General features: G+C 50.2%; 1 protein-coding gene across 7 annotated transcripts in view; it reads left to right on the plus strand.

Annotated features, from left to right (window-relative positions):
• Window positions 1-21,146, plus strand: part of RFX2 (regulatory factor X2) — a 90,087-nt gene that overhangs the window by 35,087 nt on the left and 33,854 nt on the right. For 5 of the 7 annotated variants that reach the window (XM_043911809.1, XM_043911811.1, XM_043911812.1 and 2 more), the window contains exons 2-5: window positions 13,920-14,032; window positions 16,541-16,630; window positions 18,814-18,893; window positions 20,268-20,529. In XM_043911809.1, coding sequence (XP_043767744.1) covers window positions 13,928-14,032; window positions 16,541-16,630; window positions 18,814-18,893; window positions 20,268-20,529 — 537 coding nt within the window. In that variant the 5' untranslated portion in view covers window positions 13,920-13,927. The remainder of the gene's footprint in view (window positions 1-13,919; window positions 14,033-16,540; window positions 16,631-18,813; window positions 18,894-20,267; window positions 20,530-21,146) is intronic. The other 2 variants (XM_043911814.1, XM_043911816.1) reach the window with 2 other exon arrangements.

A 21,146-nucleotide genomic window follows, 5' to 3' on the forward strand; every position in this document is an offset into this window, starting at 1 on the left:
GGTCCTCAAGGATGACTAAGACCCAGACTTTGTTTTCTAACATGCACAGCTGCATGATAGGAGGCAGAAGTGAGGCCCCCGGCACCCAGAAGGCTGTGTGGTGGGTGTGGAAACACCATGCTTAGCGAGGTTGTGGCCTCAGACCAGGGAGTCTCCTGGGGGATGACCCTGCCTCGAGGGGACACTGGGCGATGTCTAAGGACATCTGTGTTCATCACGACTGGGGGTGCTCCTGGCATCGAATGGGTGGGGACCAGGGAGGCTGCTCTACAGTGCCCAGGACTGTCCCCCATGGAGGATGTTGGGCCCCCAAAGTCACTAGTGCTGAGGCCGAGACACCCTCGCTTCAAGCAGCTCTTCTCAAACTTAAACGCGCAGACGAGGCTCCCGGGATTGTGTAGAAAATGAGGTTGTGATTTACGAACAGTTCCAGGAAACACGGGGCAGCTCCTCTCATCCCAGCTGGCTTCACCCCCCCACCCCCCACCCACGGGACCCTGGGGGGTGTCTCCACATTTATGGTTGTTGTGACTGGGGAGGTGTTCCTGGCCTCGAAGGGGGATGGGGCCTGGAGATGCTGCTCGGGACCCATAGGGCCCAGGACAGCCCCACTTCCAAGAGTGACCCAGCCCCATGGGCCAGAGTAAACACCTTGGAACTGGCCAGCAAGAGAGGGGTAGATACAGCAGGTTGGTATCCGGGCTGGATGGAGGAGGATGTGGGGGGTGGGTAGATGATGCAGTAGGGGCAGGGCCTAGATCTGGGATGGAGAGGTTGTGTCACCAAGTAGGGTGACAGAGGTACAGTTCAGAGCAGAACCCCAGGATGAGGAACTTCTCTGCAGAGAGAACTAACTGCAAGTGTGCAAACATGTACACATAAGAGTCCCCTCCTTTTACTATAAGGATCATTTGTTTCTCCCTCCTGAGCCCGGGGATCTAGTCAACCTTCAGTTTAGTAGAAACATCCAGAGTAAGAAAATGGCAAGTGTCTTATGAGTGTTTGCATCCAGTTTTCTCACGTTAACTTGGGGGAGTATATGTGTGTGTACACGTGTATATGTGTCTGTGTACCCGATGTGTTTCTGTGTGTGCATGTGTGTATACACAGGTATGTCAATGTGTGTTGGTTCCTGTGTATGGGTATGCGTGTGTGTGCGTGTGTGTGTGTGCGCATGTGTGCATGTGTGTGCGTGTGTGTGCGTGCATGTGTATTTTGGATGCATGTGTACCTGGGTGAGCAGATAACACTTCTCAGCAATCCCCCTCCTGGAACAGTTAAGTGGCTGATGTGCTGAATTCCCTGGAACCCAAGTCTCATGCACTTTAAGTGATTACTACTAGGGGATGGAATTAGAGTGATTTCCAGAAGCACATTTGCTGGGTGAGAATGTCAGGGCAGGCTGGTGTGGTTTTTTGTTTGTTTGTTTGTTCTTGGCCGTGCTAGATCTTAGCTGTGGCATATGGGGTCTTAGTTGCAGCATGTGGGATCTAGTTCCCTGACCAGGAATCAAGCCTGGGCCCCCTGCATTGGGAGCACGGAGTCTTAGACCTTGGACCACCAGGGAAGTTCCAGGCTGATGGTTTTTTGATTCACGTTTTCCCCTGACTCTGTAACATTGTCAGTGGCAACTAAAATCAGATCACATCCCAGATGAGGTAACCATACCTAAGTCTGGACAATTTTTACATTCATAGTCAAATCATGTCTCTTTAAGAGGGAAGTGACAGACTGTTGCCCCATTACAATGTGGGGGAAGGTCGTGGTCCTTGGAGTTCAGAGGGGCGTGTCCCACTCGACTCCAACCCATGGGACTGGCTGAGCACCTGCCTGCCTCCCACCCTGGCATCGCGCTTAGAGGCCTCCGATGGCCAATTTCAAGGGCTGGGGCCTGATCCTGTCTCTGCTGGAGAAGGAGGGATGGCTTGGCTCGCGTCACGAAAACAGCGACAGAAGCCCAGTTCTGACCAAAAGGAAAAGGAATTTGAATTCTGAAGATACTTCATTCCAGAGTGACTCAGAGCCAGTTCTGATCCCTCAGAGTCCATGGCTGCAAAAGGAAAAACAAAAAAAACTGAGAATTGACTGAGGAATGCCAGGGCATCCAAAAGGTTTAGGCCAATGATGGGTCTCCCTTGATGTGAGTTGAAATTTTGATGCTTAGAAAGAGTGGGTAGATTTTAAAGGGTCCAGTTGTTTTCCACCCACCCTCATTCTGCACCCGTCATCTGGCAGAATTTCAACCATTTGGGACCTGGGTCACCACAGGGCCCGCTCTGTCATTGTCCCTATTCTCAACCTGTCTTTGAGTCTGTCGTTCTCAAGCGCCATTTGTCTCATGTCCCAGAGGCTGCACAGTCCCTGAGGACACTGCTGCTCCAGTGGGGCAACCCTGTCCCCCACCTCAGGGATGCTCGGTAATGTCTAGAGACTCAGGGTGGGGGAGGTACTCCTGGCATCTGGTGGGTGGGGGCCAGAGGTGCCAGCAGCACCCACAGTGCCTGGGCCAGCCCTCACAGAGAATGACCTGCTGATTGTCCACAGAGGGGGGCCTGCATCAGTGCCTACTGAGCAGAGGGGGCTGGGAGTGCCAAAGATAGAAAGGATGTGATTTCCACCCTCATGGATGATTATGTTGTTGTTCAGTCACTAAATATTGTCCGACTCTTTTCGACCCCGTGAACTGCAGCACACCAGGTTTCCCTGTCTTTCACTATCTTCCCGGCGTTTGCTCAAACTCATGTCCGTTGAGTCAGTGATGCCATCCAGCCATCTCATCCTCTTTCGCCTCCTTCTCCTTTTGCTCTCAGTCTTTCTCAGAATCAGGGTCTTTTCCAGTGAGTCAGCTCTTCTCATCAGGTGGCCAAAGTATTGGAGCTTTAGCTTCAGCATCAATCCTTCCAATGAATATTCAGAGTTGATTCCCCTTAGGATTGACTGGTTTGATCTCCTTGATGGAGTGTTACAGGATCCACTTTTCAGCAAAAAGGAGATGGGCGTTTTGTTCTGCAAGCATACGGGTCTCCCCTGGGTAACCAGCCCACAGCAGGGGCCACACACCAGCAGGACCACTTGAGAATGTAGACCCCACGTGGCTTGCTCCCCAGACCTGGCCTCAGACTGGAGGGGACCCATGAGCAGCAAAGTGACCTGATTCTTCTGGTCCCCGTAACAACTCTGCGAATGTCAACACAAGTGTCAAGTCAGACCCCGGGGTGCAAGACAACCCGTGCTCTTGAGAACATTCTGGACTTGTGGCTTCTCGTCCGTAGGGAAGGCATGAATTGCTTGCTTGGGGACCAATGGACCCAGGTGCCATCAAATGCCCTCAAGTACCAGCAGAGGCCACGTGTCTCTCCCCAAAGTAAGAGTAAAAGGTCTGCAAATCCCCAGTGAAGTGAAAGTTACTCAGTCATGTCTGACTCTTTGCGACCCCATGGACTATACAGTCCATGGAATTCTCCAGGCCAGAATACTGAAGTGGGTAGCCTTTCCCTTCTCCAGGGGACCTTCCCAACCCAGGTATCAAACCCAGGTCTCCCACATTGTAGGTGGATTCTTTACCAGCTGAGCCACAAGGGAAGCCCCAGAATGGAAGTTAATTGGCCATTCAGAACAAAGGGAACCAAACCCCGGCGGGCTTGCTCTCCCCTAATTACCCAGAGATGACAAGCAGCTTGCTAAATGCCGAGAGACCCATGCAAGGCAGGTGATCCCGCCGCTTGGCTCGGGAAGGAGCAGGAATAGAAAGGCCATTGCTTCAGGTCGTGGTGAGTCAGCACCGGGCCAGGAACTGGGCCCAGAAATTGCCCTCAGCTTTTTCTACATTTCCTTTCCTGTCATTACTGGTTGCTAGGTAACCAGAGTATTTTTCTGTCAACAGAAGCCTCTTCCCTTTGTGCCCGGGCAGATTCATTCATCGAGGCCCTGATCCAGGGCTGCTGACGGTGGGTCTCTACTGGGTCCCCTCACAGATGCTCAGGAACCCTCGCCCCTGTTCCAACTGGTGGGTGTTTCTGGGCAGCGTCTCCAGCAGGTCAGACATGCATTCTAAATGCCAGGCCGGCCCAGGAGGGGAAAGCTGCACCCATGGCCCTGCGTGTTTCCACTTTCTCAAGCCTGCCCTTATCTTGGAGCACACGACAAAGGAACCATGCTCGGCTTATAAACAACACACTGGGCGTGTCTCTGAGCCACACAGAGCTCTGGGCCAACCTGGCCAGGCTGGGCCACAGGTCCTGTTCCAGGGAGCGGCCGAAGATGGAAAGCCGTCAGAGAAAGAAGGCTTGAGTCCTGTCCTGGGGAAGAACAGGAGAGAGGACGAGTGAGTGTGGTAGAACAAGCAGGAAGACGCAACGGAATGACTCCTAGTTCTGATCACAAGTTCAAGTTCAGAGCAGATGCTCAGCCGCCCAAGTTAATTGCAGTCACCCATGAGCCTGACCCAGGTGAGCAGGAAAATGGAAATACAGAAGACTTCACATTGTGTGTGATGTCTGCTGCCCTTGTCCTCGAGGCTGGCTACCTTCTCACAGCCCCCGGGGGTGTCAATCACCCTGATCTCGCCTCATACCTTCCAGAAGGACCCCTGAAACTTCTGGTCCCCTCTTTGCGGGCTGCTACCTCAGCACCAGTGCTGTGGAGAAAGGCAGGAGCCGGCACTCATTCTTTGTGGCTGAAAACTAATAGCAGGATGAGTTTTTCTGGTTTAACTTTCTGTTATGGAATTTTTAAGCATCAACAAAATCCACATGCAGGATCAGTTCAGTTCAGACGCTCAGTCGTGTCCGTGACCCCATGGACTGCAGCACACCAGGCTTCCCTGTCCATCACCAATTCCCAGAGCCTACTCAAACTCGTGTCCATTGTGTCAGTGATACCACCCAACCATCTCATCTTCTGTCGTCCCCTTCTCCTCCTGCCTTCAATCTTTCCCAGCATCAGGGTCTTTTCCAATGAGTCAGTTCTTCAAATCAGGTGGCCAAAGTATTGAAGTTTCAGCTTCAGCATCAGTCCTTCCAATGAATATTCAGGAAACTGATTTCCTTTAGGATTGACAGGTTGGATCTCCATACACAGATGATACCACCCTTATGGCAGAAAGCGAAGAAAAACTAAAGAGCTTCTTGATGAAAATGAAAAAGGAGAGTGAAAAAGTTGGTTTAAAGCTCAACATTCAGAAAACTAAGATCATGGCATCTGGTCCCATCACTTCATGGCAAATAGATGGAGAAACATGCAGGATAATGTACCCCAAGTAGCCACCACCAGTCTCGACAGTCATCAGCACGCTACATTTTGTGGCCCTGTGCAAACACCCCCTCCCCATCCTCCACTCGCTAGGAAAGCTTTTTATAGGTGAAGATTTACAGACAATAGGGACTTCCCTGGTGGTCCAGTAATTAAGACTTCACCTTCCAATTCAGGAAAGTGGGTTCAATCCCTGGTCAGGGAGCTACGATCCCACATCCCACATGCCTCGTGGCCAAAAAGACCAAAACATAAAACCCAAGCAATATTGTAACAAATCTAATAAAAACTTTAAAAACAGTCCACATCAAAAAAAATTACAGACAATAACTGTGGAAATCTTTAGCTGTCCAGTTTGGGCAGGTGGATTTTCCGTGTAATACACGCCCTGACGCGTAGAGACACGTCCACCCAGCCCTCTCAAGTGCCCCTGTCCCTTCTCAGCCCCGGCGCCCGCGCTCCTCTGAGTCTTCCTTAACCTTGTGTTAAGTAGCCAGTCTGTATTATGAACATACTCTTTCGGATCCATCTTCTTTCACTCCATGTAATGATTTTGAGATTCACCCACGTGTTATCAGCAGTTCATACTTTTCTATCAGTGAGTTGCTTTCCCCATCAGCTTTTTGGCTGTGTTTGTGTGTGTTCAGTGGTTGCTTGAGGGATTATGCTCTGCATCATTAACTTACCACAATCTGCAGTTTCTGATTCATTCTTCTGATGGACATTTGGGTTTTTTCTCCCTTTTGGCTAGAAAACTGCTATGAATGTGCTAGTACGCGTTTTTTGAAGACATATGTTTCCATTTCTCTTGGATAAACATCCAGGAGAGGAATTCTGGCTTAAAGGGTAGGTTGAACTTACTAGAAAACTGCCAAACCTTTCCCCCAATGTGGTGGTATCATTTGACATCCCCACAAGTGTATGAGAGTTGCAGTTTCTGCATGTACTCACAACATTGGTTGTCAAATTTTTCTTTTAGCCCTTCTAGTCATTGAGTGTTTCGTGACATCTCATTGTAGTTTTGATTTGCATTTCCCTAGTGACTATCGATGTTAAATACTATTTCATATGCTTATGGGGCATCTGTATACCTTTGTGAAGTGCCTATCCAAGTCTTTTGCCCGTTAGATTGTCTTCTTATTATTGAGTTATAGGGAACTTTTATATATTGTGAATAAAAGCCCTTTGTCAGATACAATTTTTGCAAATATTTTCTCCTAGACTGGGACTTAACAATTTTGGCTCTTGATGAAATCTTTAATGAGCAGAAGTTTTAAATTTTTGTGAAATTTAATGTATCATGTTTTAACTTTTATGTAAAAGTCTGTGATCTAACTCAAAATCACTTTAGTGTGTGGTGTGAGGCAGGGGTCGAAGTGCGTTTGTTTTCTTCTTCCCATGTGTATATATCATTTGTTAAGAGACGTCCTTTCTCTGTTGAATTGCCTTGACACCTTTGTCAAAAATCAACTGAGAAGGAAGAGAGCTGTGGCACCATTAGAAAAGTCAATCGACAATGTAAGTATGGGTTATATTAGTTATATATTTCTAGATTTGATTTATTATTTTTATTATGATTTTTGTAAGTGTGCTCATGAGCGATAATGGTCTAAATACTTTTCTTATTTTTTTTTTTATCAAATTTTTGTATCAGGACTTTGCTGACCTCATGAAATGAGTTGGGAAGTATTACTTTCTCTATTTTCCTGTGGAATTTGTGTATTAATTCCCTTTATGGTGTTGGATAGCATTCACACCAGACACTGTTTGTGCCTGGACTTTTCTTTGTAGGAAGATTTTCAATAATGTATTCAATTTCTTTGTATGACCATATATTTTCTTTTTTTTAAGAACTTATAGTTTATTTATTTTTAATTAATTTTTATTTTTTCTCTGTGCTGGGTCTTCACTGCTATGTGAGGGCTTTCTCTAGTTGAGGTGCATGAGCCTCTCATTGCTGTGGCTTCTCTTGTCATGGAGCACAGGCTCTATAGCGCACGGGCTTCAGTAATTGTGGAGCATGGGCTTCAGTTGTGTGGTACACAGGTTCAGTTGCCTTACAGCATGTGGGATCTTCCCGACAAGTGATCAAACTGGTTCTCCCCTGCATTGCAAGGCAGATTCTTAACCACAGGACCACCAGGGAAGCCCTGACTGCACATTTCCTATATCATCTTGTGTCAGTTTGGGTTTGTTGTGTTTTTCAAAAAAGTGTTTGTTTGATCTAATTTGTTAAATTTATTGGCCAAAGTTGTTCATCATAGTTCCCTTTTATCATTTTAATTTCTGTGAGATTTGTAGTGCTATATCTCATTCCATTCCTGGCATTGGCAATCTGTGTATTTTTTCCTTTTCTTTTCTCTTCCATTCTTGTCATGTCAATTTTTAAATAGAGGGTTGTCAGTCTTTTTATTCCTAGATTTTTAAAAGAGCAGTTTTAGGTTCACAGCAAAATTGAAAGGAAGGTACAGAAATCTGTAGGTCTGCTTTCGCACCTGCATAGCCTCCCCCATTATCAACATCCCTCACCAGATGGTACATTTGTTGCAACTGATAGTATACGTATACTAACACTTCGTTGGGGCTCAGACGGCAGTGAATCTGCCTGCAATGCCAGAGACCCAGGTTTGATCCCTAGTTTGAAATGATCCTCTGGAGAAGAGAATGGCCACTCACTCCAGTATTCTTGCCTGGAGAATCCCATGGACAGAGGAGCCTGGCAGGCTACAGTCCAGAATCAGACACGGCTGAGCAACTAAAACTAACATATCATTATTAACCAAAGTCCACACTTTGTACTAGGGTTCCCTCTTGGTGTTGTACTTTCAGTGGGTTTGGACAAATGTATAGTACCCTACAGAGTATTTCTGGTGGTGGTGTTTAGTCACTCAGTCATGCCCGATTCTTTTGTGACCCCATGGACTGTAGCCCACTCAGACTCCTAGTCTGACTGGGGCCACTCAGACTGTAGCCCCCAGACTCCTCTGTCCGTGCGATTTACCAGGCAAGAATACTGGAGTGGGTTTCCATTCCCTTCTCAAGGGGATCTTCCCAACCCAGGGATCGAACCTGTGTCTCCTGCACGGGCAGGCAGATTCTTTACTGCTGAGCCACAGAAGTATGTGGCCAAGGAAGCCACAGAGTATTTTCACTGCCCTGAAAACCCTCTCTCCTCCTATCCATTCCTCCTTCCACCAGCTCCTGGCAACCACTGATCTTTTACTGTCTCCATAGCTTTTCCTTTCCCACAATGTCATATCGCTGGAGTCACACAGTATGTATGCTTTATCGGCAACAGCAGGATTATCTTAGCTTGGTTGTAATTGATTTCTCTCTTTTTGTTTCTCTTGGGTATGAATCACAATTTCCTATTTTTTCTCATAGCTCATGGTCTTTATTGGGTCCTGGACACCATGAGTGATATGTTACAGAATCTCTGAATTCTGCCATGTCCCCCTGATGGCCTTTAACTTGGCTGGACTCAAACTGCCCTCCTGCCGTGAATAGCAGCTGAAATCTCCTCCTAGCATCTTCATCTTTGAACTGCTGGGTTTTCTCCAAGACCCCCAGGTCTCCTCCACATGTGTGGTGTTTAGCCAATTGACTAAAGGTTTTGGTGTACTCTGTAGTGAGATTTGGGGGTTCACCCTCTCTGTGGCTCTCTGTCTTCCAAGATTCCCCCCGACTTTGTGAACTCTCTCCTTTGACACTTCAAGATGCCCAGGCTGCTGCTTTCTGCCAAACAAGCATTCCTGGACAGGGGATTTACCCCCAGGTGAAAGTCAGAGTCCCCAGGCAGTCCAATCTGTGGCAGTGGTCTTCCAAGGGTGGGCTCCCTGGCAGGGTCCTCCTGCTCTGGTCACCCTCCAGTGTCTTAAATAGTTGCTTTAAAAAAATAATTTGCCCAGATTTTGTAGTTGTTTTCTGCAAAAGGTTTAATCCAGCCAATTTGCTGCTCCATTACTGAAAGCCAGTATTTCTTTTGCATGCCTTTGAAAAACCATGTTTTAAAAAATGCTAAAGTTTGATGTGCTAAGAGCCCTTGATTAATGGACCCAAATAAAACATTTTTGCAGGAAACTGGATGAGCTTATGTGCAACCTACAACCTTGGTGATCTTAGGTGGGGAAGGAAGGGTATCACACTCTACAGATGGGCATGTTGTGTCTTCATATACGGGAGCAGCCAGACTGACCCACACGGCATCTGTCATTCTGTCTCTGATTCCAGTGTCAAAGGATGAATTGGGGAGGCAGAGAATTTGGTCTCAAAGAGTCATTATCCTTCCCAGGAGAGTCCTAGGTACCCCTGACATAACCAAGTGGTTTGTACTTTTTCTGAAACCTCTATGAACTTCTTTGTATTTCCCAACTGTACTGTCTCTTGAAATAATAATTCCATGTATCATTATCTGTTTCATAAAGTGCCATCATAGACTCTCACTATCTGAAATACCATCTATAAGTTTTTATCATTAAGTGTCAGATGTAATACTGAGGCATTACTGGTGTTCATTCATTTGCTAAATGTGTATCAGCTACCTGATACAATGTGCCTGGGACTAAAGCAGGACCTCAGCACCTCCTGGGGTGGACCACAGGGAGACAGACCCCTGTGTGGGTTTCCCAGGGATGCCATTCAAAGTACCACACACTGGGTGGCTGGAAACAACCAAAAAACAATCCTCTTGCAGTTCCAGAGACCAGAAAGTGTCGACAGGGCCATGATCGCTCTAGGAGAAGCTCCTTCCTGCCTCCTCCAACTCTGAGGCCTCGGCATCCTCGGTTTGTGGCTGCATTACCCCCGTCTCTGCCTCCCACGTCCCATGGCCTTCTTCCCTGTGTGTGCTTTCCTAAGAACACGATCACTGGATTTAGGGCCCACCCTCATCCCCTGTGATCTCTCCATCCTTTCCTTCTGTACATCTGCAGAGACGCTGTTTCCAAATAAGGTCACATCCTGAGACTCCAAGGGGACATGAATTTGGGGGGACACCCTTCAACCCACTACAGCCCCCCAAAGTGAGCTGTGCCCAATTGCCCATCCTGAGTTTTCATGGCTACCCCTGGCTTTTGGGGTTCTGGGATTCAATGAATCGGCCTTCATTGTGGCTTCATAAACTTCAGGATAGCTGGCACAGTGGTAAAGAATTCCCCTGCCAGTGCAGGAGATGTGGGTTCAATCCCTGGGTCAGGAAGATCCCCTGGAGAAGGAAATGCCAACTCACTCCAGTATTCTTGCCTGGGAAATCCCATGGACAGAGGAGCCTGGCGGGCTATAGCTCATGGGGTGGTAAATAGTCGGACCTGACTGAGCATGCAGCATCATCATCAAGCTTCAGGAAGACCATGGTTGGCGTTTAAGACCAGTGTCTGATATTTCTGTTTGTCTTTAAATGTCAGAAACTTCACCGTTCTCCCAATTTGAGTCACCCTTTGGGGTCCCCCCAAGTCCTGTCATGTTGGTGAGATGGTGGCTTCAGGAATGAGGTGCTGGATGGAAGGCCTGTGGGCCTCAGGCTTCAAATCAAGACAGTGTAATTTTTCTATGTCTTCCAAAACCACACCACTTTATCAGACCCAAATTATGTGGACCAATACCCAACAACCATGGCCCATCGCCTGTTTTTATAAATAGTTTTATCAGAATCCTGCCAAGATCATTCATTCATGTGTCAGCCATGGTTGCTCCTGTGCTATGATGGCAAAGTCTAGTAGTTGTAACAGAGATCAGGCGGGCCCGTAAGTCCAACCTGGGACCTAAGTCTGCCAGCTCTGGTCTGAATGGCATTTGCTGCTGTTGTCCAGTCAGTCAGGTTGAACTCTCTGCGACCCCGAGGACTGCAGCACACTAGGCTTCCCTGTTCTTCACCATCTCTTGGAGCTTGTTCAAACTCATGTCCATTGAGTCAGTGATGCCATCCAACCATCTCATCATCTGTCATCCTCTTCTCCTGCCTTCAATCTTTCCTGGCATCAGGGTCTTTTCCCATGAGTCGGCTCTTTGCCAAATACTTTGGCTCAGGTGGCCAAAGTATTGGAGCTTCATCCTCAGCATCTATCCTTCCAATGAATATTCAGGATTGATTTTCTTTAGGATGGACTGGTTTGATCTCCTTGCTGTCCAACAGACTCTCAAGAGTCTCCAACACCACAGTTCAAAATCATCAGTTCTTTGACTCTCAGCTTTCTTTATGGTCCAACTCTCAAATCCATACATGACCACTGGAAAAACCATAGCTTTGACTATTTAGACCTTTGTCAGCAAAGTGATGTCTCTGCTTTTTAATACACCGTCTAGGTTTATCACAGCTTTTCTTCCAAGGAGCAAGCGTCTTTTAATTCCATAGCTGCAGTCACCATCTGCAGTGATCTTGGAGCCCAAGAAAATAAAGTCACTGTTTCCATTGTTTCCCCATCTATTTGCCGTGAAGTGTGATGGGACCAGGTGCCATGATCTTAGTTTTTTGAATGTTGAGTTTTAAGCCAACTTTTTCACTAAATGCCATACAGTGTGATAGACAGATACTGCATCCTTGTCAGGAGTGTGTTAGACTAACTCACATTCTGGAAGGTGCATTCTGGCCACAGTAAGCAGAGCATGGGCCCACCATCTATCCCAACTCACTCACAGCCTGTCCTTGTCTCCATAAGACTTTAACTATGGACTGAGGAACTGGTCTCAGTGAAGTCAGCCTCCTCACTTTCTCACTAGTAGATTCATTTCATGGAGAGTTTGACTCACTTTCCTCCTAGTGCCACTGAAGTTACCCACTTCCTGGCTTCAGATGGGAACAGAATGGTACAGAGTGGGTAACTGACTGGCTTAAATGGTCAGAGAAAACCATGAATATAAGACCACAAGTTAGGCAAATTCCAATGGAATAATTCCAAAAGTGAGTTTCATCAGGAAGGAGAGAAAGTTGGAGACCCAGCAAATACAGATTGAAAATTCACAGCCTCCTCCTCCTCGCCCTCCTCTTCCTCTTCCCCCTCTGTCCCTCTCCCTCCCGTCTTCTCCTCTTCCTCCTCCAAAAGAGGCAAAGAGCATATGAGGCAGCAGTCATTGCATGGATCTGGGGACCTCTGGTGGTGAGAACTGAGTCAAGGTCACAGGAAATAGAAAAATGCCACAGGCACGGCCACAGTCCATCAAGTGGTTCCTGTGGTACCAAAGGCATGGGGGTGGGGCGCGCGGGAGGGACCTGGGATAGTCAATAAAGATGGAATTTAGCCAGCACTCTCAGATCCAAACACACACACACACACATGCACATCTTTCTGCTTCCCTTAGGCAAATTGTTTAAATCTATTATCAGTTTTTCTTTGAATTTTTTAAAAAGGCTTTAAAAAAATTATCTACTTGTTATTGGAGGTGGGACTCTTGGGGCTACAGAGAAACTCAGACAGTTTCTGGCAGTGTGTCTTGGGCACCGTGGTGTGTGCCATGCTGTCCAGGTCTCCCCGGGAGTTGGGAGCCCAGACCCTCCACTCATGGGGGGACATGCTCAACGCTGTGGCCAGGAGGGGACAGGGCAGAGATGAGACAGCTGTGTGCAGCCACAAAGCCATCTCCTCTGTCTGCAGTTGCTGATTGAACTGCTTCTTGCAGCTTTATGGTAGCTAGTGTTTATTAAAAAGTAACGAGAGGGATTTCCCTGGCAGTCCAATGATTGAGACTCCATGCTTCCACTGCAGGGTGCATGGGTTCAATCCCTGGTTGGGGAGTCAAGATCCCACATGCCCTGCTACGTGGCCAAAAAAAAAATTTTTTTAATGTAGAGAGTTTGACTTTCAGCATTTTCCTGGAGTGAATCTCATCTGCCACTTTGTGCTGTGGTTACATGAATTTTTTGGTAGAGAACTTTTAAATGACCCATTTGAGAGATGTCTGCACCTGGATGCAGAGAAATATATCAATACTTTTACACTTTCTCATGGACAGAGGAACAGAAGGCACCTTTTCTTATTGCTGAAATGCCTGAGAATTTTTCTCCAGCCCAAAGGAAGGTGCCATTTCTTTCCTCTGCCATCACCTTTTTCTTGCTGGTGTTGAATCCGCCCCCAAAGAGACACTCGTATCTGGGGACATCTGTGGTGGTCATGACTTGGGGGATGGGTGCAGGGGTGCTATTCCATCCCTGACCTGGCCCAGGAGGTCCCACAGACCTCCTGCTCACTGGCCTGCTCGTTGACACCTGCTTGCTGGCCAAGGTGCCAAGAGGACACCCTGCCCTCAGAGGATGCACTTATAGTGGGGTGTGGTAGCTCCCCAGATGGCAAACATCCAACAAGAGCTTTTAATTTTCTCCATAAATGGCTTAAAAATTGCATGAACCCTTGAAAATAGTCGAGCTTGATGTGACTGGAAAGGGAAACGCCATTGTCCCACACCTGTCCTTCAGGAATTCCTGCTGGGCTATTTTTCAGGTTTCTATTGGGAAAAATACCTCCTGCCCCTCCCTTCTGTCTTCTTATGAAATAATTGCAAAGCCTCTTTCCCCCTGCCTCTTTCTTACCTAGTCTTGCCAGGATCCTTGCATTTGAACTTGGTCATTGCCACTCACTTACTTACCTTGTACATTGCCTCTACAGGCTTCATGATGGCAGCCCTGCCCCGCTCACTGTCTCTCTTCACCCTCCCCTCACTTTCTCTCCGCCTCTCTTTAGACCTGAGCATGCAGAACTCAGAGAGTGGATCGGATTCTCCGGCTTCCGTGGCTTTGTGTTCGTCGGCGGCTGCCCAGGCGTCCGTGGCCCAGCCAGTGACAGCCTCCCCACAGGTAACAGATCAGCCCGCCTGTTGCTTAGGCAGCCCCGGGAAAACCAGTGCAGCCAGGGGACACATCCACCACGGTTTCAAAAAGCATTTAAATCTTCAGAGCCTGGCATCTCTATTTTTCTGAATTGACTTCTCAGCTCCACGGCTGCTGCTGTTGAAATGCACCCTCATGTTCCTCCCTCTCCCCATGTTATCTGGCTTTTTCACCATTTGTTTTTAAAGGCCCCGCCAAGGAATCGGTGAAATGATCCAAACTCAGAGCCAAAGCCCTTCTCGGACTCTGATCGACTTCATTCTCATCTGCTAGCGGCAGTTTTCTTGTACCTTGGAAGTGAGCCTTCTGCGCAGAAATGAGAATTCTTAGGATTGGTTCATAATCAAATCTAGCATTAGAAGTGGCATATTCTTTCAAATTTGCAGAGAATTTTCACATCAAGTTTCTCCCAACTTCTAGATTTCCACAGTAGTTTGGAACACATCAGAAGGTAGACATAAACATAATTCCGCATGAAACTGAAGGTAATGGAGCAGACCAGAAATGGTAGACATGTGCAGAGGCCCACTATCCGTGATTTACAAATCTGAAAATTAGGAGTGGGACGGAGATAATTGGTACCAGCAAAAAAGAAAAATAAAACCCATAATTCAGCAAAAGCAAGTAGATAGACACCAACACCACTTATTCAGTTTGGAACACGTAGTCAGGCACGTGTGGCACTTACTTCTTAGAAGTGTGGCCACCCCAGCATGGGTACCTAGAGGCCGTGATCACTTGCGGCTGTGGCCTCACTGTTTCCTTGCCTACCACACCTGATGCATGGGCCCTCCACCCCCTGTTCCCTGGGGTCCCTCTCACCAGCCCCAGTCTCAGGTGGCCCAGGTCTGGGTGGTGGCCGCCTTCACTCTGGCGAGTGCAGGCAGACTGGTCCCAGCATTCTGCCATGAGCTCCATGTCCATCCCAGGCTCCCGTCCCTGGACCCTGGAGATGGGTCCAGCCCCCAAGCCCAGCATCAGTGGCTGCATCCCCCACCCCTTGGGCACCGTCTCGCCTGCAGGCTTCCTGAAGAGTGAGCACCCAGTGCCTCCCCAGTAAGGGGCTTTCTTGCTCCGTCCATCCCATGATGCACGCTTCCTACTTCTTGCAGTCCCGTGCCGTCCAGCAGAACTTGCCCGCACAGTGTGAGTGTCCTGCCGCCAGCCCTACCAGGCTCCAAGCACCAGCAGTGTAGCCAGTGCTGCAGAGCAACTGAAGTTTGCAATTCATTTAAATCAAAGTAAATGTCAATGGCCACAGAGATATACAGCTATTATCTTCCATACTGGATGCCTCAGCTTTGGAGTGTGTGCCTGTAAATCCTCAAAATTCTTATTTCTCTATTTGAGGTGAAATTCACATGACACAAGATTTGCCATTTTAAGGTGAACAATTTAGCAGTGTTTAAGACATTCACAGTGTTTTGCAGCCTCCACCTCTGGCTAGTTCAAGGACATCTTCATCCTACCAAACAGAAACCCCCTCCCCATTAGCAGTGACCCTCCATCCCTCACCCCCAGCCCCTGGCAACCAGGAATCCACTCTGTCCCTGTGGATCGGCCTGTTCTGGACATTTCACGTAGATAGAATCACACGCTGTGTGTCCTGTGCCTGCTTCTCTCACTGAGCATCATGTTCTCGGGGTCCATTCACATTGTGTTGAGAGTTGGGCTTCTCCCCTTTTTCTAGCTGAGGGGTGCGCCCCTGTGTGGATGGACACTTCGGGTTTGTCCGTCCATCCTGTTGATCTCTGTCCCATCTGTGTTCTCTGTGTCTTTGGGGGTGAGTTCACGGAGGGCTAAGTGTGTTGAATTCTTAGTTCAGTGGTGTTCATGAGGCCAAACCCTGCAGAATTACTGCGCCTGGTGATGCATAGGATCCACGAGGCCAATCACAGAATCCGAGTCCACGCCAAAGCCCCAGGCTCACAGAAACAAATCCCTCCTATTCCTACCTCCCCTCGGGAGTGCATTTGATCCTTCCCGCTTTCCTAGCTTTGTCCGTCCAACCAGTTCTCCAGCAACGTGAGAGAGCCATTCTGGGAAGACGGCCCGGGGGCCCAGAGAGCAGCCATGGAGCCCAGGAAGGGGCTGGCCTGAGTCTGGGTTAAAGAACTTCCAATACTGAGATGCTGGGACTGCGACCTAGCAGTGACCGCTCTGGGCTTCCTTTCTTCCTGTGTGTTAAGCGGGGGCAGGTCGAGGGTGAACTGACAGGGTGGGGTGTGACCCAGCTTGTCCAGGGGGAGGTGGTGCGGACGGCACCCAGTTCTCAGCCCACATCACCCTGATGACTACAGATCCCCAGGAGACAAAGCTGCTGGGGGCATGTGTGTGCCCTCCTTCTTACCGCCACCCGCCCCCACCTATGTTTCCATTAAGCAGCAGCAGGCACAGTCATGCCGGCTGTGAGCGGTATTTGTTTTCAGGACTCACGTATGATGAGCCTAAATGTCCTCTCTCCTTCCCTTGTAGAGGGTGTTGGTCCAGGCAGCGGGCTCAGCTCCCAAAGGGGCCCAGATGCAGCCACTCTCCCTCCCCAGAGGCCAGCAGGTGCCACAGCAGGTAACCGCAGCGCAGGGGACATGGGACACGGTTGGCACGGCATGCCTGGGGGCCCCCATCCGAACGACAGTACTTGCTTTCCTGTTTCGTTGTTTCCTTTTGTGTGGCATGTTTGGCTCCTTACCAGGAAGCTCTCTTTGGAAGCATTAAAAAAAAAAAAAAATCTGTCACTCCAGATAGTTTGCTACAAGCCAAGAAAGCTGATGATCTTTATTCATTCAGATCTTCAGCCTTTGGGGCACAAGTGAGCCGCTAGGTAGAGCTGGGTGCAGCTGTAGACACACAGGCAGACAGCAGAGGTTTCTGAATAGAAGGAACATGGAGCCTCCAGCAGAGGTAGACCCACCCACAGGCAAGTGCTGGACCCTCAGACAGGCGCCTCTTGAGCAGTTAAATGACTAGAGAACAGAGCTTGAACGTGTGGGCTCAGCAGCCAGATCGCAGCCCAGATGATCAGCTCAGAGAGGCAGCGTGATCTGAGCAGCGGTTGGCAGACCTTTTTTGGAAAAGGCCTCACAGTGCTTTTTGTTTGTTTGGTTGGTTTTGCAGGCCAGATGGTCTCAAGCACAACCATGCAACAACCATGGATGGGATGGTGTGGCCATGTGCCAATAAAACTTTATTTGTAAGACTAGGCGGGCCAGATGTGACCCAAGGACCAGAGTTTGCCGACTCCTGCTCTATGTGAGATGCTGAATTCAAATTTGTTCAGGCTCCCATGCAACAGGACCTAGGAGCATAGTTTGGAGATGGCGAGACCCCAGAGGACACGCCTCTCCCTTCAAGGGGCTCTGCTCAGATTAGCAGGGTGTTTAGAGAGGTTTGCCTGATGCTGTGTGATGTGGGGTTTCCTGTAGGAGGAGCGAGGAGAAGACACTGGCAACCCACTCCAGTGCTCTTGCCTGGAAAATCCCATGGACGGAGGAGCCTGGTAGGCTGCAGTCCATGGGGTCGCTACGAGTCAGACACAACTGAGAGACTTCACTTTCATTTTTCACTTTCATGTATTGGAGAAGGAAATGGCAACCCACTCCAGTGTTCTTGCCTGGAGAATCCCAGGGACGGGGGAGCCTGGTGGGCTGTCATCTATGGGGTCACACAGAGTCGGACACGACTGAAGTGACTTAGCAGCAGCAGCAGCAGCAGGAGGAGGAGCGAAGGCTCTGGGGGTGCCCAGCAGGGACCCTGCGTCTCTGCCTCACCTCCTTGAGGGAGGGGTGTGACCATGGCTCCGTGATTCCAGAAGCTTCCCCTGTTCCATGGGGCTGGGCATGTGTCCACCATTTCTCTCTGGGCTGACCTCTGCATCTTACCCACCCCCTACAGGCGAGAGGGGTTATGTGTGTGCACATGTCCCTGGGTTGTGTCCTCAGAGGTGGGAGTCGACCCAGTCCTGCCGCTGCACAAAGGTCTACAGAGAGGCCATGATGAGACCTGACCCTGATTTCCTCATCCCCAGTGAGCTTGAATCAGGCATCCACTAAGCCTCCCTCCACAGCGGAGTCCTGAAGTTCCCCACACAGAGCTCTGGGCTCCATCAGAGCGCCTGTATCCTCCAGGGGTCATCAGCTGAGGCTGTGGACTGACAGAGGAGGGAGGGGTCTTCCCACCGCCCCCGCCCTCCACCCCCAGCCCCCCACCCCCACTCCAGGCCCAGCACTCCTACTGATTCTGCTCAGACCTTCAGTCTCTCCCCGGGGGGTTCCCAAGGCCCCTCCCCCAACCCAGCTGCTGGCACGGGGGTGATAGAGCACGTGAGCCACTGAACCCCTGCCCTGCCGGAGGATGGGAGTAATGGGGATTGGGATCACACTCCAAGGTCCCAGTTCTGTCCGTATCTCTGGTGTCAGCCGTCAGGCAGGACCGGCCCCTCTGCCCAGTGGCCAGTAGACCCCAGTCACCATCACCACCACCAACGCCCCGCCCTACTCTGCATCTCGGCCCCCAGATGCCAGCTGGGCTCCCCTCCGCCTGGAATAGGGGCCCCAACCTGCTGCGGTAATCCCTGTCTGGGCTAATGCGGAACATGTGGCCTCGACGTGACTGTCTCTCCTAGTTTTTAGAAGTGCCGGCCAGGGGTAGGACAAGTATAACGCACTAAGTGTTCACAAAAGACGATAGGAGATATTTCCACCTGAATAATCTGGAAACCGCGTAACGCCAAGTGTCTGCTGTTGTTTCAGGTCCAGCCGGTGCAGCACGTGTACCCCCCCCAGGTGCAGTACGTGGAGGGCGGGGACGCCGTCTTCACCAACGGAGCCTTGTACGTGGGTGTCTTCTCCCCTCCCCAGGAAGGGGTTTGCAGGGAACCCACCTGGCCACCATGCCTACTGAGATCCCCTGGCAATGGGTTTGCCCACAATCTTCTCCCTTCACCTCCTGGTGGGGTGACCCAGCTATTACACCCCCATTAGGACATCACAGCCCAGTGGAGATATCAGAAAGCATAGGCCTTTGTAGTTTTACTTCAAGGAAAGGCAGTTTAAAAAACAGAAACTCCAATCCACCCTTGAAGTCTGGAGAGCCCACCTTCGAAACCCAGAAACCATTTCCATCTCTGCTTTTTCATTCTGGCCTCTGTTAGCCTCTGGCTTATCTTGATGTTTAGAGAACTTGATCTTCTACTTGTCAAGGACGTCCAGGGCTCTCTGCTTTTGAACTCTGTGATGCTTGGGGCAGAGTGATGTGGTTCCCAGAAGCTCGCTGCTCGGCATGCACCCGTGTGCCTGCTTCTGACTCTGGTTTCACGACTCCCCCTTTGGGGTCCTGGGAGGGTGCGGGGGCCTGACTGTGGTTAGAGATGTGACTGCTGGGATCCTGAGTGTCCACAGCTCAGCGCTGACACAGAGGAGCATGGGTGAACCCTGGGGCCTCTGGGCGGCACTCTGGTGGTAACGTCCTGGTTTGACTGCACTGCAGTCAGAGATGATGTCCCCCAGGATAGGAGGGATCGCCCTACCCCCCAAAGGGGCCTTCCCTCAGTCACCCCTGAGGAAAAACCCCTACTGACGGCCTTTCACTGCAGCAGGCTGGACATCAATGGACATGGTTAATGATTTGATCCAGATGTTAAAGGAACATCAGATGAATTCTTGGAATCCTTTAGATATTCTTTTTATTAAGCAATTACATTAAAAAAAAAAAAGACTGACTTTCCGGGTTGAAAGAACTAGATTCTCAGGAAGCTGCAAAATGAGCCCGGAGTCCCTTGTACCATTCACCCGGGCTCCCCGTCCCACTCCCTGCCGCCAGTGGTGACGGCATCTGTGACTGCAGGACACTGACATCGGGTGTATTCAGCTTCACAGCCCTTACACGCACTTGTGCCCCTGAGCCTCTGTGTGTGGGTGGCTGGGTGGGTGGGTGTGTCGGTGAGTGACTTTACATCATCTTATCCCCAGGGTAGCCCTCCCCGTTACCAGGGTCGGGTGCAGTCCCGCCCCATGCCCCCAGGGGGCCCCCGCGTGCAGTTCGCACCTGCGGTTTGTAAATGACCAGTTGTGTCAGCCGGGATTCCACATGCTTTCTGAGACCCAGGCTGTGACCTTGGCTGTGTTGACAGTCCGTGGCTGACTTACCCACGCGCTCGGTGCCCTGGGCCCTGGCTTTGACACGACGCCTCTTCTCTCTCCACCAGGCGGACGGCCTACGCCTACAACCCCGAGCCTCAGATGTACGCCCCCAGCAGCGCCGCGTCCTACTTTGAGGCCCCAGGCGGCGCCCAGGTGACGGTGGCAGGCTCCTCCCCGCCCGCAGTCCCCTCCCACAGCATGGTGGGCATCACCATGGATGTCGGGGGCAGCCCCATCGTCTCCAGCGCGGGAGCCTACCTTATCCACGGGGGGATGGACGGCAGCAGGCACTCCCTGGCCCACACGTCCCGCTCGTCGCCGGCTACGGTATGTACGTCCCGGGCTCTGGAGGGGGCAGGTTAAGCCCCCAGCAGCAGCAGGATGGTGAGTAGAAGGCAGCTGGGACCACGGGCGTTGGGCCCCATCGGCCTCAGGCAGGTGCCCCCTCTGTGAACCTGGGGCTCTCCCTCGGTAAAGACTGAGAGTGGTAGCCAGGCAGCTGCTGGGAGCGACGTTGCGTGCTGGTGGATGCTACTGGTGCTGGTGTTCCAGCATGATCAGGTCATCATTGTCAGCCTCTAGGAGGTGGAAATCAGCCCTTCCCTGCAGAACTGGGCTGAACCAACGCAGAGCTGTACCGGCACCCCTTGCCCCTGCCCCAAACCATGGCTCACCTGCTTTGGAAATGTATCTGCTTTGAAAACCCTATGTCCCATACTTACTCTTATTTTTCAAATTAGCACAGAATAGAGTGAACCCCTTGGGTGCACAGAGCGACAAGCTCTGATGCGCACAGACTCGGCTGCCTGTCCCTGCATCGGGATGCAGCACGGGACGTTGCCTCAGAACTCCCTGGGTATTTCTTGGTAGGAACACTGTCCTCTCACCCACGAGCCCTGCCACCCGTCAGTCTGTCCTCCAGCACCGCAGTTTTGCTTTGGTCG

Source organism: Cervus elaphus, chromosome 9 (genome assembly GCF_910594005.1).
Source record: "Cervus elaphus chromosome 9, mCerEla1.1, whole genome shotgun sequence".
Classification (NCBI taxonomy): Eukaryota; Metazoa; Chordata; class Mammalia; order Artiodactyla; family Cervidae; genus Cervus; species Cervus elaphus.